Source organism: Elephas maximus, chromosome 10 (genome assembly GCF_024166365.1).
Source record: "Elephas maximus indicus isolate mEleMax1 chromosome 10, mEleMax1 primary haplotype, whole genome shotgun sequence".
Taxonomy (NCBI): Eukaryota; Metazoa; Chordata; class Mammalia; order Proboscidea; family Elephantidae; genus Elephas; species Elephas maximus.
The window spans coordinates 85,564,479-85,579,840 of record NC_064828.1 but is presented as its reverse complement, the minus strand read 5'-3'; the positions used below and the strand labels follow the sequence as shown (position 1 = coordinate 85,579,840).

Here is a 15,362-nt window from a genome sequence, read left to right as displayed (position 1 = left end):
GTTAATGTCATTTAACAGCAAATTTTCTGGAAATGTGTTCATGTTTCTTTTTCTCTGCTATTCTAAGAACATGAACTGATCAAAATAAAAGAAAGAGCCCAGCCCCCCTCCACTCCCTAGCAAATCAAACAATCTTTTTGTTTTCTAGTCCTTCCAGTCTTTGTTTATATGGAGTGTCTCTCTTCTATTGTAATGCAAATCTATGAATCTATACTGGTGGATTGGGTTCATTCTAGAGTGCCTTTGCTGGAGACCTTGTACTACCACTGAGACAAACTGTGGCTAATGGGGGATGTCAATGAGTAGGCTCTAGAAGTCTGACGCCATAGTAGATCCTGTGCAGAAGGCTGTTTCAGAGCTACCTCCATTCTGGAGCAGGACCTCATGCTTCGTAGAGCACTGAACTGACTTCTTTTACACATGGTTGATTCTTGGGGTCCTAGGTTCTTTGTTAAAGGAGTTTCTAAGGTCCCTGGTGGCTTGGAATAGGGAATAGGACCCGACACTGAGTTGCATTCTGCCCCTTGGCAAGGCTCTTAATGCTCATTGCGTTGGTTTTCACAACTGCAAAATCCTCCTAGGAGGTGGGTGGGTGACATCAGTTGCCCTCTGTATGTTTTTCAGTTTCCCCTGGTCTCACTCCTCTGTTCTTCTGTCTCCTGGCAGGCTTGGGGATCAGTTCTACAAAGAAGCCATTGAGCACTGCCGGAGTTACAACTCCCGGCTGTGTGCAGAGCGCAGTGTGCGCCTCCCCTTCTTGGACTCACAGACAGGGGTGGCCCAGAACAACTGCTACATCTGGATGGAGAAGAGGCACCGAGGCCCAGGTGAGCCATGCCACTCCTGGGACCTGAGCATATTTGGGTTTCCAGTCTGAATGGAGGAGGACTAGGGCTTGTCTGGAATCTACCTAGCTGGGGTGGAATTTGGGGGACTAGCTGCTGCGTGGGAGCCTTGAGATACTTTCAAGAAGGTCAACTATTTTTATAGTTCCTGGAGGGTGTTCCAAGGGAAGCACTAAGGGTGGTGTGGGGCCTTGAAGCCTTGTCATTGGGGAAAGAGTGAACAGTTGAGGTTGTTTAGCCTAGAGAAGAGAAGGCTTGAGGACCTGACAGTGATCTTCATTTTTTACCCTTGGGTGTTGGTGTAACCTAAAGTTATCGCTGGAAATCTGTAGTCAGGTCTGGTTTTGAGGGTTGTCTGTCTTACCAAGCTTTGCTTCCTCAGGTTCCTTATCTGTAGAACGGGGATAATAATAGTACTTCGTAGGATTTTGTTGGGGTTAAATGAAAATATTCATAAAAAGCTCATAGCATGAGTTTAGCACATAGTATGTAAGTGCTCCAAAGATACTGACTATTATCACTGATAAATTTTTTTATATTGCATCAAATGAAATATATTCTTTTTTTTAATTGTGCTTTAAGTGAAAGTTTACAATTCACATCAGTTTCTCATACAAAAACTTATACACACATTGTTATGTGACCCTAGTTCCTCTCCCTATAATGTGACAGCACACTCCTCCTCTCCACCTGTATTTCCTGTGACCACTCAACCAGCCCCTGTCCCCCTCTGCCTTCTCATCTCACCTCCTGACAGGAGCTGCCCACTTAGTCTCAATGTGTCTATGTGAGCTAGGAAGCACACTCCTCACCAGTATCATTTTATGTCTCATAGTCCAGTCTAATTTTAGTCTGAAGAGTTGGCTTTGGGAATGGTTTTAGTTTTGGGCTAACAGAGAGTCTGGGGGCCATGTCCTCTGGGGTCCCTCCAGTCTCAGTCAGACCATTAAGTCTGGTCTTTTTACTAGAATTTGAGTTCCACACCCCACTTTTCTCCGTCTCCACCAGGGACTCTCTGTTGTGTTCCCTGTCAGGGCAGTCATTGGTGGTAGTCAGGCACCAACTAGTTCTTCCAGTCTCAGGCTGATGGAGCCTCTGGCTTATGTGGCCCTTGGGCTTATACTTTCCTTGTGTCTTTGGTGTTCTTCATTCTCCTTTGCTTCGGGTGTGTTGGAACCAATCGATGCACCTTAGATGGCTGCTTGCTAGCTTTTAAGGGCCCAGACACAACTCACCAAAGTATTATCACTGATATTACTAGAATTATTACTACTATTACTATGACACTGGTCTTCTAGGCTCCTGAGGACAGAATAAAAACAAATGGGTAGAGATTAGGTTTAGGGAGGCAACTATAGGAATACAGCTTTCTGGCTCCATATGGGTATATTTAAAAATATATTTTTATTATGAAAAATTTCAAATCCATATAAAAGTAGAGAGAATAGTAAAATGAATCTCCACATATCTAATACCCAGACTCAGCAATTAGTAATTCATGGCCCATTTTGTTTTATCTATACACCCCCCCAACTTTCCTCCCTGACCCCAGATTATTTTGAAGTAGATCTAAGACAGCATATTATTTCATCTATAAATGTTCTGGTAACGACTTAACAAAAAACTCCAGCAAACCTACAACCACTATCAAGGCTCAAAGAATTAGCCATAAAACTTTAATATCATCAAATATTTTGTCAACATTCATTTCTCCAGTAGTTTGTCACGATCCAAATATGGTTCCTACATTGCAGTTGGTTGATGTGTCTCTTTAAATTTGCAGGTTCTTCTCTCTCCCTTTCTCTCACTTGTTAACCCTTATATATTATTTGTTGAAGAAGCCCTGTAGGGTTTCCAAGATCTCGTTTTACTAAATTTGCTGATGGCATCCCCATGATATGCCTGTGAATTGGTAGTTATGTCTACAGGCTTGAGCAGATTCAGGCTCTAGTTTTTTGGCAAGAACACTTCGTAACTGGTAGTGTATACTTTCACCAGGAGGCTCATATGGTCTGGTTATCTCTCTTTTACTAATGTTAGCAGCCCTTGATAATAACTGCCTACATACTTTATTCCATTAAGGACTAAAAAAAAAAAAAAGTGACATTCAAGCCTATCATTACCTCTTCATTTATTAGCTGTGCAATGCCATAAATAGAAACTTTCACTCTTTAAAAATTTGGTTATTGTGGGGTACAGTTTACATATGAAAAACTGGTGACTAGTTTTCAACATAATGAGTTGGTTCCCTAGTATCCTCCAAAAGTGATTAATAACGATTTTTTTTTTTTTTTAGTACCATGATGAACTGATAGATTTAAATCTATTTGATATATTTTAATCCATTGCAGTAATTATTCTTATTGATGTTCAAGTTTTCCCATTTTTGGCCAGTAGGGGTTTTTGGCCAATACTGTTTTTTCTGTCTTTTAAAAATTTATTTTATTTGTTGTTATTGTCGTTGAGAATACACACAGCAGAACATACGGCACTTCAACAATTTCTACATGTGCAATTCAGTAGCACTGATTACATTCTTCAAGTTATACAATCATTCTCACCCTCCTTTTTTGAATTATTCCACCCCATAAACATAGCACTGATGTTTTGAAACAACTCCAGCGGTTTTTGATAGGTTCATTGCTGTCTTTTAGGACAAGATGGTTCAAGTTCATCTTGTCTACTTCCTGCCCCTAACCTGTAATCAACTATTTTTCTAAGAAACACTGGTACCTTTCGTAGGTAATATTATTTAGAGACCACAGTCTGGTGGTGCTTATTGTTCTTGGGTTGGTCAATGTAGTTTCTAGGCATTTTCAGTGGACAAAACTAAGAAATATGATTTCCTGATTGGTTGCTTTTTTATTAAAGAGAAAATACATTATAACATAAACTGATATTTTCCATTCAAATTCAGTTTTACACGGTTTTTACTTCACCTTATTTACCTTGATTTTTATCTCCTTTCTCTCACACAAAAATATTCTTGGACCTAATGACACTTATTTGATACATGATTACTTATTTGCTTTATCCCACAATATATACACAAGAGCATCAGAATAATAATAAGATTACTGAATACAGTTTGGAAACCCTGGTGGCACAGTGGTTAAGAGCTATGTCTGCTAACCAAAATTTTGGCAGTTTGAATCCACCAGGCGCTCCTTGGAAACTCTGTGGGGCAGTTCTACTCTGTCCTATAGGGTCACTATGAGTCGGAATCGACTTGATGGCAAGGGTCTGGTTTTTTTGTTTTTGAATAGAGTTTAAGATTTTTTTGCAATTCTTTTTGTCCTCAGGGTATATCCTATTAAGAATCTAGGGTCAAATTACTGTATTTTAAGGTCAATTAAAATAGTTCTTCTGTGTGGCTGTGTCACTAACTCAATACACAGTTGGGCTTATTTGGCTTATTTTGCTTTCTTTGTTACAGGTTGCTTTTTAAAAAAAAATTTAGATAATTTTTTCTTTTTATTAACTTTTAATTTCATAACAATTATAGACTCATAAGAAGTTGCAAAGATAGAATAGACAGGTCCCATGTACCCTTCCTTCAATGGATACATCTAATGCAACCTTAGTACCATATCAACATCAGAAAATTGACATTGTTATCATATCAACATCAGAAAATTGACATTGTTATCATAAGTGTTTATAGTTCCATGCCATTGGATCACATGTGTAGATTCATGTAACCACTACCACAGTCAGGTTGCAGAACTGTTCTATGCTGACACCAACCCCTTTCCACCACCATTTACATCCCTTTACCTCCCCCCATTTATATTTCCTTTAAACATTTCCTTTACACACTTTGAAAACCACATCAGACACTGTTATAAGTTTTGCTTCAACCATCAAACAATTTAGAAAACTTAAACAAAATGTCTATTGTATTTAGTCATATATTTTTCTCTTTTCTTTGTTCTTTCTTCCTTCCTGATTTTCCAGAATCTCTTCTCTTATCATTCGCTTTGTTTACTTTCTTTAGTCATTCTGTTAGTGTGGGTCTGCCCGTGAATTTTTTTTTTCATCTGACTTCTCCTTCATTCCTGAAGAAAGTTTTCACTAGATATAGAATTTTGGTTTGGTAGTTTTTTCATTCAGCACTTGCGCAATATTGTGCCACTTCCCTATGGCTTCCATGGTATCTAATGAGAAATCTGCTGTCATTAAAATAATTTACTCTTCTAAGTAAGATGTTTTTTCTCCTGTGCTGCTTTTAAGATTTTTTCTTTATCTTTAGTTTTCAGAAATCTGTTGGGATTTTGTTTGGGACTGTGTTGAATCTGTCCTTCAATTTTGGGAAAATTGACAATTCTGAGTATTGAGACTTCCAATGCATGACCATGTTATATCTCTACATTTATTAATGTCTTAAGCTTTGTCTCATCTATGTTTTCTAGTTCCCAGTATACATGTCCTTCAATTTTTTTTGTCAGATTTGCTTCTGACCTAAGTATTTAATACGTTTTGACACTATTGTAAATGAATTAAAAAATTTTCAATTTCTGACATTTCTTTGCTAGTATATAGAAATACAGTTGATTTTGTATATTGATGCTGACATACCAAAAGCTTGCTAAAATCATTTATTAGTCCTAGTAGATTTTTGTAGATTCCATAGTGTTTCCTACATAGTCAATCATATTGTTAGTGAATAAAGAAAACTTAATTCTTTCTATTCAATATATATGACTTTCATTCCTTTTATTTGCCTATTTCACTGGCCAGTACAACACTGAGCAGAAGTGGTGAGAGCAGACATCCTTGTGTTGTTCCTGATCTTAAGGGAAAAGTATTACTTCATTCATCAATAAGTATGATGTTATTGTTAGATGCTATGGAGTCAGCCTGACTCATAGTGACCCTATGTACAGCAGAACAAAACACCGCATGGTCCTGCACCATCTTCACAGTCATTGCATGTTTGAGCCCATTGCTGCAGCCACTGTGTTAATCCATTTCGTTGAAGATCTCCCTCTTTTTTGCTGATTCTCTAATTTACCAAGCATGATGTCCTTCTCCAGGGACTGGTCCCTTCTGATAACATGACCAAAGTACATGAGACAAAGTCTTGACATTCTTGCTTCTAAGAAGCATTCTGGCTGTACTTTTTCTAAGATTTTTTCATTCTTTTGGCATTCCATGGTATAGTCAGTATTCTTAGCCAACACCGTAGTTCAAAGGCATCAATTCTTCTTTAGTCTTCCCTATTCATTGTCCAGCTTTTGAATGCATATGCGGTGATTGAAAATACCATAGCTTAGGACAGGCACACTTTAGTCCTCAAGGTGACATCTTTGCTTTTTAACACTTTAAAGAGGTATTTTGTAGGAGATTTACCAACTGCAATATGTCATTTGATTTCTTGACTGCTGCTTCCATGGGCGTTGATTGTGGATCCAAATAAAATGAAATCCTTGACAGCTTCAGTCTTTTCTCTGTTTATCATTATGTTGCTTATTGGTCCAGTTGTGAGGATTTTTGTTTTCTTTATGTTCATGTATAACCCAAACTGAAGGCTTAAATCTTAGATCTTTATCAGTAAGTGTTTCTAGTCCTCTTCACTTTCAACAAGCAAAGTTGTGTCATCTATATATCACAGGTTGTTAATGAGTTTTCCTCTAATCCTGACACCTCATTCTTCTTCTTACAGCCAAGCTGCTTGGATTATTTGCTGAGCATATAGATTGAATAATTATGGTGAAATGATACAACCCTGAGGCACACCCTTCCTGGTTTTAAACTATGTAGTATCCCCTTGTTCTGTTCAAATGACTGCCTGTTGGTCAATGTACAGGTTCCTCATGAGCACAATTAAGTGTTCTGGAATTTCCAGTCTTTGCAGTGTTTTTATTATCCTTTTTATATATTGTTGTATTCAATTTGCTGAAGTTTTATTAGACTTTTTGCATCTGAGGGCTATTGGTCTATAGTTTTCTCTTAATGTCTTGTTTGGTTTGGGTATCAGGGCAATACTGGCCTTATGTAACGAGTTGGAAACTATTCCCTCCTATCCAATTTTGTGAAAGAATTTATATAGAATTTTTTTTCTTTAAATGTTTGGTATAATTCACCAGAGAAACCACTTTGGGCTAGAAAATTCTTAGTTGGAAGCTTTTTAACTAAAAATTTAAATTTTTAAAAAGATATGGGACAATTCAGGTTGTTTATTTCTTTTTGAGTAACCTGTAGTAGTTTGTGTTATACAAGAACTTTGTACATTTCATCTAAATTTTCAAAATTAGTAGCACAAAATTGTTTGTAACAATGCCTTATTATCCTTTTAATATGTGTAGAATCTGTAGTGACACATCCTCTTATCCCTTATATTAGTAATTTATATCTTCTCTTTTTTTCCTGATCAGTCTGGCTAGAAGTTTATAAATTTTATTTATCTTCTCAAAGACATAGCCTTTAGTTTAATTAATTTTCTCAAAAATTTATTTTCTATTATTTCTTAGTTTTTTGCTCATACCTTTATTTTTATCTTTCTTCTACTTACTTGGATAACCCTGGTAGCGTAGTGGTTAAGTGCTACAGCGGCTAACCAAAAGGTCAGCAGTTCAAATCCACCAGGCACTCCTTGGAAACTCAATGGGGCAGTTCTACTCTGACCTATAGGGTTGCTATGAGTCAGAATTGACTCAACGGCATTGGGTTTGGTTTGGTTTGGGTTTCTACTTACTTTGGGTTTCATTTGCATTATTTTTTTTTCTTTCTTAAGATGGTAACTGAGGTCATTTCTTTGAGACCTTTCTTCTTTTCTACTACACATTTTCCTCTATATACTACTTTAGCCATGTTCCACAAATTTTGACACTGTGTTTTCATTTTTCTTCAGTTCAAAATACCTTCCAACTTTTCTTTTGGTTTCATCTTATACCTGTGGGTTATGTAGAATTGTGCTATTTAGTTTTCAAATATTTGGGAGATTTCTCAGAGATATGCCTGTTATTGATTTCTAATTTAATTCTGTTGTAGTCAGAGAATATGTTGATATTACCATGGTGCATCTTTTTACTTTTAACCATTTGTTGGTTTAAAGTTTTTTTTTTTTTTTTTTGTAGATAGCATACAGCTATACACCAAATAACGTATGTTTGGGCAACATGTGACCACACATATGTATGTGGTACCATAAGGTTATAATAGAGTTCAGAAATCCTGATTGGAGAACAGGATGGAGTAGAGGTAACAAGGCATAGTGAATGCATGGGTTTCCTGCACACAACACGTGTGTCTCACGTCTCTTGTATGCAAAGTGATTGTGCTGCCAGGCGTAAAATGGTACAGTGCATTTATAACCTATAATACATGTATCTTGGTAGTTATAATAAATGCCTATGTTACTGGCTTATGTATGTACTGTAAGTACTTTCTATCACTGTTTTAATGTGAACTTGCACTTCTTAAAAATAAAGAGTTTACCATATTACAGTGTATGCTTTGACTCTTAGGCAGCAGCACCCAATCTTGTACATTGTGTGTCTCTTGAGTGTTGTAGTGTTATTTCTCTGTTTAATTTTCCTTTGAAAATATTACCATGAAGTGTGTCATGGTTCCTAGACATAGAAAAACCAGTGCTAGTGATAGCAGCAGCAAGAGGCAAAGGAGAAGTACTGATTTGGAAGTGAAACAAAGGTTATTAAACAACATGAAAGTGGAAAATCAGTGAATCCTGTTGCTCAGAATTTAGGCATGGTCCCACAACGTCCAAATAACATAACATACTATTTCATAGACCGTATCGTGGGCATTAAGCAACACATGACTGTAGTGTGTCTTGCTTTTCTAATGTAACCTGACAACCTGCTCTGTGTTTTAATTGAGGTAATGAGACCATTTACATTTAATGTGATTATTGTCTAAAAAAAAAAAAAATTGTTATAGGTATGTTTAAATCTACCATTTTACTATTTGTTTTCTGTTTTTTCCATCTATCATTTTGTTCTCTTTCCTGTTTTCCTAACTTGTTTTGGATAAAGAACTTTTCTATGATTCCATTTCATCTTATTTATTTACTTATAGACTACAACTCTTGTTATTTTGGTGGTTACTTAGTGCTTATAGCATACATCTTTAAGTAACTGTGGTTTATCTTCAAGTAATTCTATACTGCTTCTTTAATTAATTATAGTTTAACTTCAAGTGATATTATACTACTTTGCACATAGCATAAGAACACTACAATAGTGTTGGGGTGGACAGAATAATGGCTCCCCAAAGATATCCACATCCTCATCTCCAGAACCTATGACTATGTTACCTTACATGACAGAGAAGACTTGGTCAATGTGATGAAGTTAAAGGTTTTGAGATGAGAAGATCATCCTGGGGTATCTGGGTGGGCCCAATGGATTTATAAGCGTCCTTATAAGAGGGAGGCAGGAGGTTTAGAGTCAGAGCAGAAGATCTGATGATGGGAGCAAAGGTCAAATTGATGCAATGGAGGAAGGAACCATGAGCCAATGAATTTAGGTGGCCTCTAGAAGCTGGAAAAGACAAAGAAACAGATCTCCCCTAGAGCCTCCAGAAGAACTACAATCCTGCCAACACCTTGATTTTAGACCAATGAACCACTTTTTGGACTTGTGACTTCAAGAACTGTAAAATAATAAATTTCTGTTGTTTTAAGTCTAAATCTGTGATAATTTGTTGCATCAGCAATAGGAAACTAATACAAGTATACCTCTATTTTTTCCCAACTGATCTTTGTTGTTGTCATACATTTTATTTTTATAAATGCCACACTACATTGTCATTATTTTTGTATAAATAGTCAATTATCTTTTAAAAAGTTTTAAATAATAGGAAAAACATCTTATATACTTATAAACGTACTAAACAATTTCTAATGGTCTTCATTCCTTTACGTAGGTCCAGATCTACTTCTGGTATCATTTTCCTTCTGCCTAAATGTCTTAGGCTGGGTTCTCCAGACAAGGAAAGCTGGTAAAGCATATATATATATATATATAAAACCCTGGTGGCATAGTGGTTAAATGCTATGGCTGCTAACCAAAGGGTCAGCAGTTCGAATCCACCAAGCGCTCCTTGAAAACCAACGGGGCAGTTCTACTCCATCCTATAGGGTCGCTATGAGTTGGAATCGACTCGAGGGCACTGGGTTTGGGTTTGGGTTTATATAGAGAAAGATTTATATCAAGGAAATGGCTGACATGGCCGCAGAGGTTGCAACGTCCCAAGTCCATTGGTCAAGAAAGAGGCTTGTCCTGATTCATGTAGCGGCAGGGGCTGGCAAACCCAAAATCAGTAGGCTGGAGAGCTAGGCTGTTTCTCACAGGCTGTGAAGATCAACAAATCCTAATATAGGCAGGCAAGACCACAGATAAGCTGCTAGCTCAAGTCCCAAGAGCTAGAGGTCTGAAGAACAGGAACCAGCTGTAGGATTCAGAACAAGCAAAAAACCTGGCAAGGAAAGGAGAAAGAGCTAGGTGGCGGAGGGTGGAGAGATGAAGGCTGAGGGGGTGTCGAGCCCCTGCCAGTACCGACTTACAGCAGATCCCATCATCAGGGTGATCACATATCAAACCTCAACAGGGAAGTGATTATAACATTATATGACTGCCCAAACACTTATAATCATGGCCCAGCCAAGTTAACACACAGTCATAACCATCACAATCCACACTTTGTCAACTTTGCACCTGTACTTATCTCTTTAAATCATACATAATCTCTAAACAAAGACAATTTTAAAGTCATACTTGGGCCTAACATGATATAATGAACACACATACAACTGAAAATGCAATAGCCCTCTTTACATCTTATATTTTATAGGTGAAAAAAGTTTTGATGCACATATATAAAGCAGAAATACTCGTAACAATTACAGTCCTCATTTCTGCCACTGGTCATGTGGCCATATCTGGTATTTAGAACTACTTTCTTCCACCACCTGTTCTGTATTCCCTTTGCCCTCAGCAAGTACCTCATCTGGTCGTGGCTCCTTGCCTGGTGGGTGACCCAAACCTTCATTCCTGAAGGATCTGGGCCATAAGTAGTCATGCTGGAGTTGGGTTGCTGTAGTTTTCCATTGACTTTAATTACAGGGCACGGTAATACTAAAAGAACTAAGAGATCTCCTGAATTTCAGACATACTCTTCTTTACCTGCATTATGTAACATTAGTCTGATTTCCTTTTGGTAATCAGAATCAATCACACTAGCAGTATGGTAACTCCTTTCTTTGCCTGCTGATCCAGAGGCATAAGGAGCGCAAAGTGGCCAGGTAGCATTTGTAGCTTCCAGTTCAGTGGAATCAATGATGTGTCTCCAGGTGGAAGCATTCCTTCCTTTGGAACTAAGACCTCTGGACCTGCAGAGCATAAGGTCATGGGGATAAGAAGCAAAAATCTTGAAGGTGGGTCACCATGGGTAATAGTGAGTGGCGCCATTCCTATTTCCACCCCTTGATTCCTGGGCCCATGAATCTTGGCTGTGGGAGATACAACACCATATATTGGATGCTGGTTTAGAACACAGCCTCCTGGAGAACATTGCGCCCACCCTGAAAGGTATTGCCATCTAGCTGGTGCTGTAATTATGTCTTTCGGAGGCCATTCCATCATTCTATCAAGCCAGCTGCTTCAGGATGTTAGGGAACATGGTAAGACCAGTGAATTCCATGAGCATGGGCCCACTGACACAATTCATTTGCTGTGAAGCGGGTCACTTGATCTGAGGCAATGCTGTGTGGAATACCATGATGGTGGAAAAGGCATTCTGTAAGTCCATGGAGGGTAGTTTTGGCAGAAGCATTGCTTGCAGGGAAGGCAAATCCATATCCAGAGTAAGCATCTATTCCAGTAAGAACAAAATGCTGCCCTTTCTTTGATGGAAGTTGTCCAGTGTAATCAACTTGCTACCAGGTTGCTGGCTGATCACCTTGAAGGACGGTGCCGTATCGTGCCCTCATTGTTGGTCTCTGCTCCTGGCAGATTGGGCACTTAGCAGTGGCTGTAGCCAAGTTGGCCTTGACGAGTGGAAGTCCAAGTTGCTGGGCCCATGCATAACCGCCACCCCTGCCACCATGGCCACTTTGTTCTTGAGCCCATTGAGCAATGATGGGAGTATCTGGGGAAAGGGGATGAGTGTGTTCCACAGAATGTGTCACCCTATCCACTTGATTGTTAAAATCCTCTGCTGAGGTCATCCTTTGGTGAGCATTCACATGAGACACAAATATCTTCACTTCTTTGGCCCATTCAGAGAGGTCTATCCACAAACCTCTTCCCCATAAATTCTTGTCTTCAATTTTCCTATCATGTTCCTTCCAAGTTCCTGACCATCCAGCCAAACCATTGGCCACAGCCCATGAATCAGTGTACAATTGCACATCTGACCATTTCTCCTTCCAAGAAAAGTGAACAACAAGTGCACTGCTCAAAGTTCTGACTATTGGGAGGATTTCCCTTCACCGTCCTTCAGGGAGGTCCCAGAAAGGGGCTGCAGTGCTGCCGCTATCCACTTTCGAGTGGTGCCTGCATATCGCGTACAACCATCTGTAAACCAGGCACGAGTTTTCTTCAGTCAACTTATCATAAGGAACTCCCCATGAGGCCATAGGTGCAGACTGGGAGATGGAAGGTAATGTGACGGGGGGGGATCATGGGCATTTGGGTCACTTCCTCATGCAACTTACTTGTGCCTTAAGGTCCTGTTTCGGCCCGATCTCTTATATACCACTTGCATTTAATGATGGAGTGCTGCTGTGCACATCCAACTTTATGACTCTCTGGGTCAGACAACACCCAGTTCATGATGGGCAGCTCAGGCCACATGGTGACTTGGTGTCCCATGGCAGGGCTTTGCCCCAAAATCCTAAGGATCTGTGCTTTTTTTTTTTTTTACCAATAGGGGCCTGCCAAAGACTCCAAACAGCAACTCTAGGTGCCACGGACACTACAAGCACCATTGGATCAGCCAGATCGTATGGCCCAAGTGACAGAGGGGCTTGTACAGCAGCCTGAACCTGTTGCAGAGCCTTCTCTTGTTCTAAGCCCCACTCAAAACTAGCAGCATTTTGAGTCACTTGATAAATAGGCTGGAGTAGCAAACCCAAGTGAGGACTATGCCTCCTCCAAAATCCAAAAAGGCCCACTAGGCATTGTGCCTCCTTTTTAGTTATGGGAGCAGCTAGATGCAATAACTTTTCCTTCACTTTAGAAGAATATCTTGACATACCCCACACCACTGGACCCCTAGAAATTTCACTGAGGTGGGAGGTACCTATATTTTGTGGAATTAATTTCCCACCCTCTAGCACTCAAATGTTTTACCAGTAAGTCCACAGTGATTGACACTTCTTCCTTACTAGGTCCAATCAGCATAATGTCATCAATGTAATGGACCAGTGTGACGTCTTGTGGAAGGGAAAGATGATCAATTACCCTGCGGACTAAATTATGACATAGGGCTGGAGAGTTGATGTAGTTCTGAGGTAGGCAACTAAAGGTGTGTTGCTGGACTTGCCCACTAAAGGCGAACTGCTCCTGATGGCTATTTGAAACAGGTATGGAGAAAAAGGCATTAGCCAGATCAATAGCTGCATATCAGGTACCAGGAGTCATATTAATTTGCTCAAGCAATGAGACTACATCTGGAACAGCAGCTACAATTGGGGTCACCACCTGGTTAAGTTTTTGATAATCCACTGTTATTCTCCAAGACCCATCTGTTTTTTGCACAGGTCGCATAGGCGAGTTGAATAGGGTTGTGGTGGGAATTGCCACCCCTGCATCCTTCACGTCTTTGATGGTGGGAGTAACCTCTGGAATCCCTCGAGGAATGCAGAATTGCTTTTGGTTTACTATTTTCCTACGTAGGGGAAGTTCTAATGGCTTCCACTTGGCTTTTCCTACCATATTAGCCCTTATTCTGTCAGATCTAATGAGAGGGTTCTGCCAGTTGCTGAGTATATCTATTCCATTATGCGTTCTGGAACTGGAGAAATCAATACAGGATGGGTTTGGGGACCCACTGGACCTACTGTGAGATGGACATAAGCCAAGACTGAACTCCGTATGCCTCTACTCTGATTGGTGAGCCACAATGATGTTTTGGGTCTCCTGGAATTAGTGTCAGTTCAGGGCCAGTATCCAGTAATCCCCGAAAAGTCTGATTATTTCCCTTTCCCCAGTGAACAGTCACTCTTGTAAAAGGCCATAGATCCCTTTGGGGGAAGGCTGGGAGAAAGATGAATAGTATAAGTTTTGGGCAGTGTATTGGAGTCCTTCCTCAAGGGCACCTGGCCTCCCCTTTGGTCAAGGGATTGTGGGTCTGCAAACTCGCTGAAGCCTGGGAATTGATTGAGGGACCATGACTCTCTATTTTGGCAATTCAAGTTAGACTGCTGTTCACTTGACCTAGAATTCATTCACTTTACAGATCAAGTAAATATTTAGATTTTTTTTTAATCTATTTCACTCCTAGGGACACCATGACTAAGTAGCCAATGCCATAAATCCAAACAAGTCAGACTATTCTGATTACTGCTTTGACTCTGCTGTCTGTTATGGTAACCATGCCCACCTTGTTTTTGTCAACTGAGTACCACCACTTGGCCCCAACTACCATGGGGTCTAATCACCCCTATTGTAGTTAGGTTTCTTAACTCAGTTAGGGCAGTTCCCACTGTCAAATCTGACTTACATAAAATAACAATCACAGCAGGCTTCAAGGATGCTGGGGCTCCCTTCATAAATTTATTCCTCACCGTTGTAGTAAAAGATGTGTCCTCTGGGCACTCTATGTGTGGATCTGTGGGTCTAACCTGATAAATTCACTCTAGCATGCTAATTTCCCTAAGACTTTGGATACGTTCTTCTATAGTGTACCAGGGCAGGTCTGGTAGTTCAACTTGATCTAACGTAGGCCACAGCACAATCCATGCTTCAGTAACACAACCAAATAAACTATTAGATCCTTTCCTAACTTCTTGAGCTGAAACACTGGGTAAAGAATCTCTTCTTAATGAACCCATATCAATAAACTCAGACTGATCCATGTTTATGTTCCTTGCATCATCATCCCACACCTTTGATAGCCATTCCCACACATATTTCCCAGGTTTCTGTTTGTACATATTAGGAAAGTCAAGCAATTCTTTCAGTGTAGTGTGCCTCTTCCTGGATTACACTTTGTACTTCACCTTTTGGGGCTCACTGGGACTTAAGTCTAGCTATTTTTTTTTTTTTTTTTTTATAGGTCTAGAAGCCAAAATTGGTGGGAAAGTGTTTTGAAAACATTCAGCATTGTCTTGTAAAGCATCTGCCTCAGGGGGTGTCCCAGGCAATGACTCAGACAAAGGCACTTTAGATGCAGTTGGATTAATCTCATTAGATGAGCATGGAGGGGCTTAATGGTTCTGTTGGCAGGAGTGATTCAATGGCATTTAGGGGCTCATTGTCTCCAGTTTCTCTTACCATTCATTTTGAGCAATATGATTATGATGTGCCTTCATGTTTTTTACACTTGAAT

At 39.6% G+C, this 15,362-nt stretch overlaps 1 protein-coding gene across 1 annotated transcript in view; it reads left to right on the top strand.

Moving 5' to 3' along the window:
• Positions 1-15,362, top strand: part of DPF3 (double PHD fingers 3) — a 294,608-nt gene that overhangs the window by 127,176 nt on the left and 152,070 nt on the right. Inside the window, exon 2 of the mRNA XM_049897757.1 lies at positions 667-827. Within this exon, the coding sequence (XP_049753714.1) occupies positions 667-827 (161 nt within the window). The remainder of the gene's footprint in view (positions 1-666; positions 828-15,362) is intronic.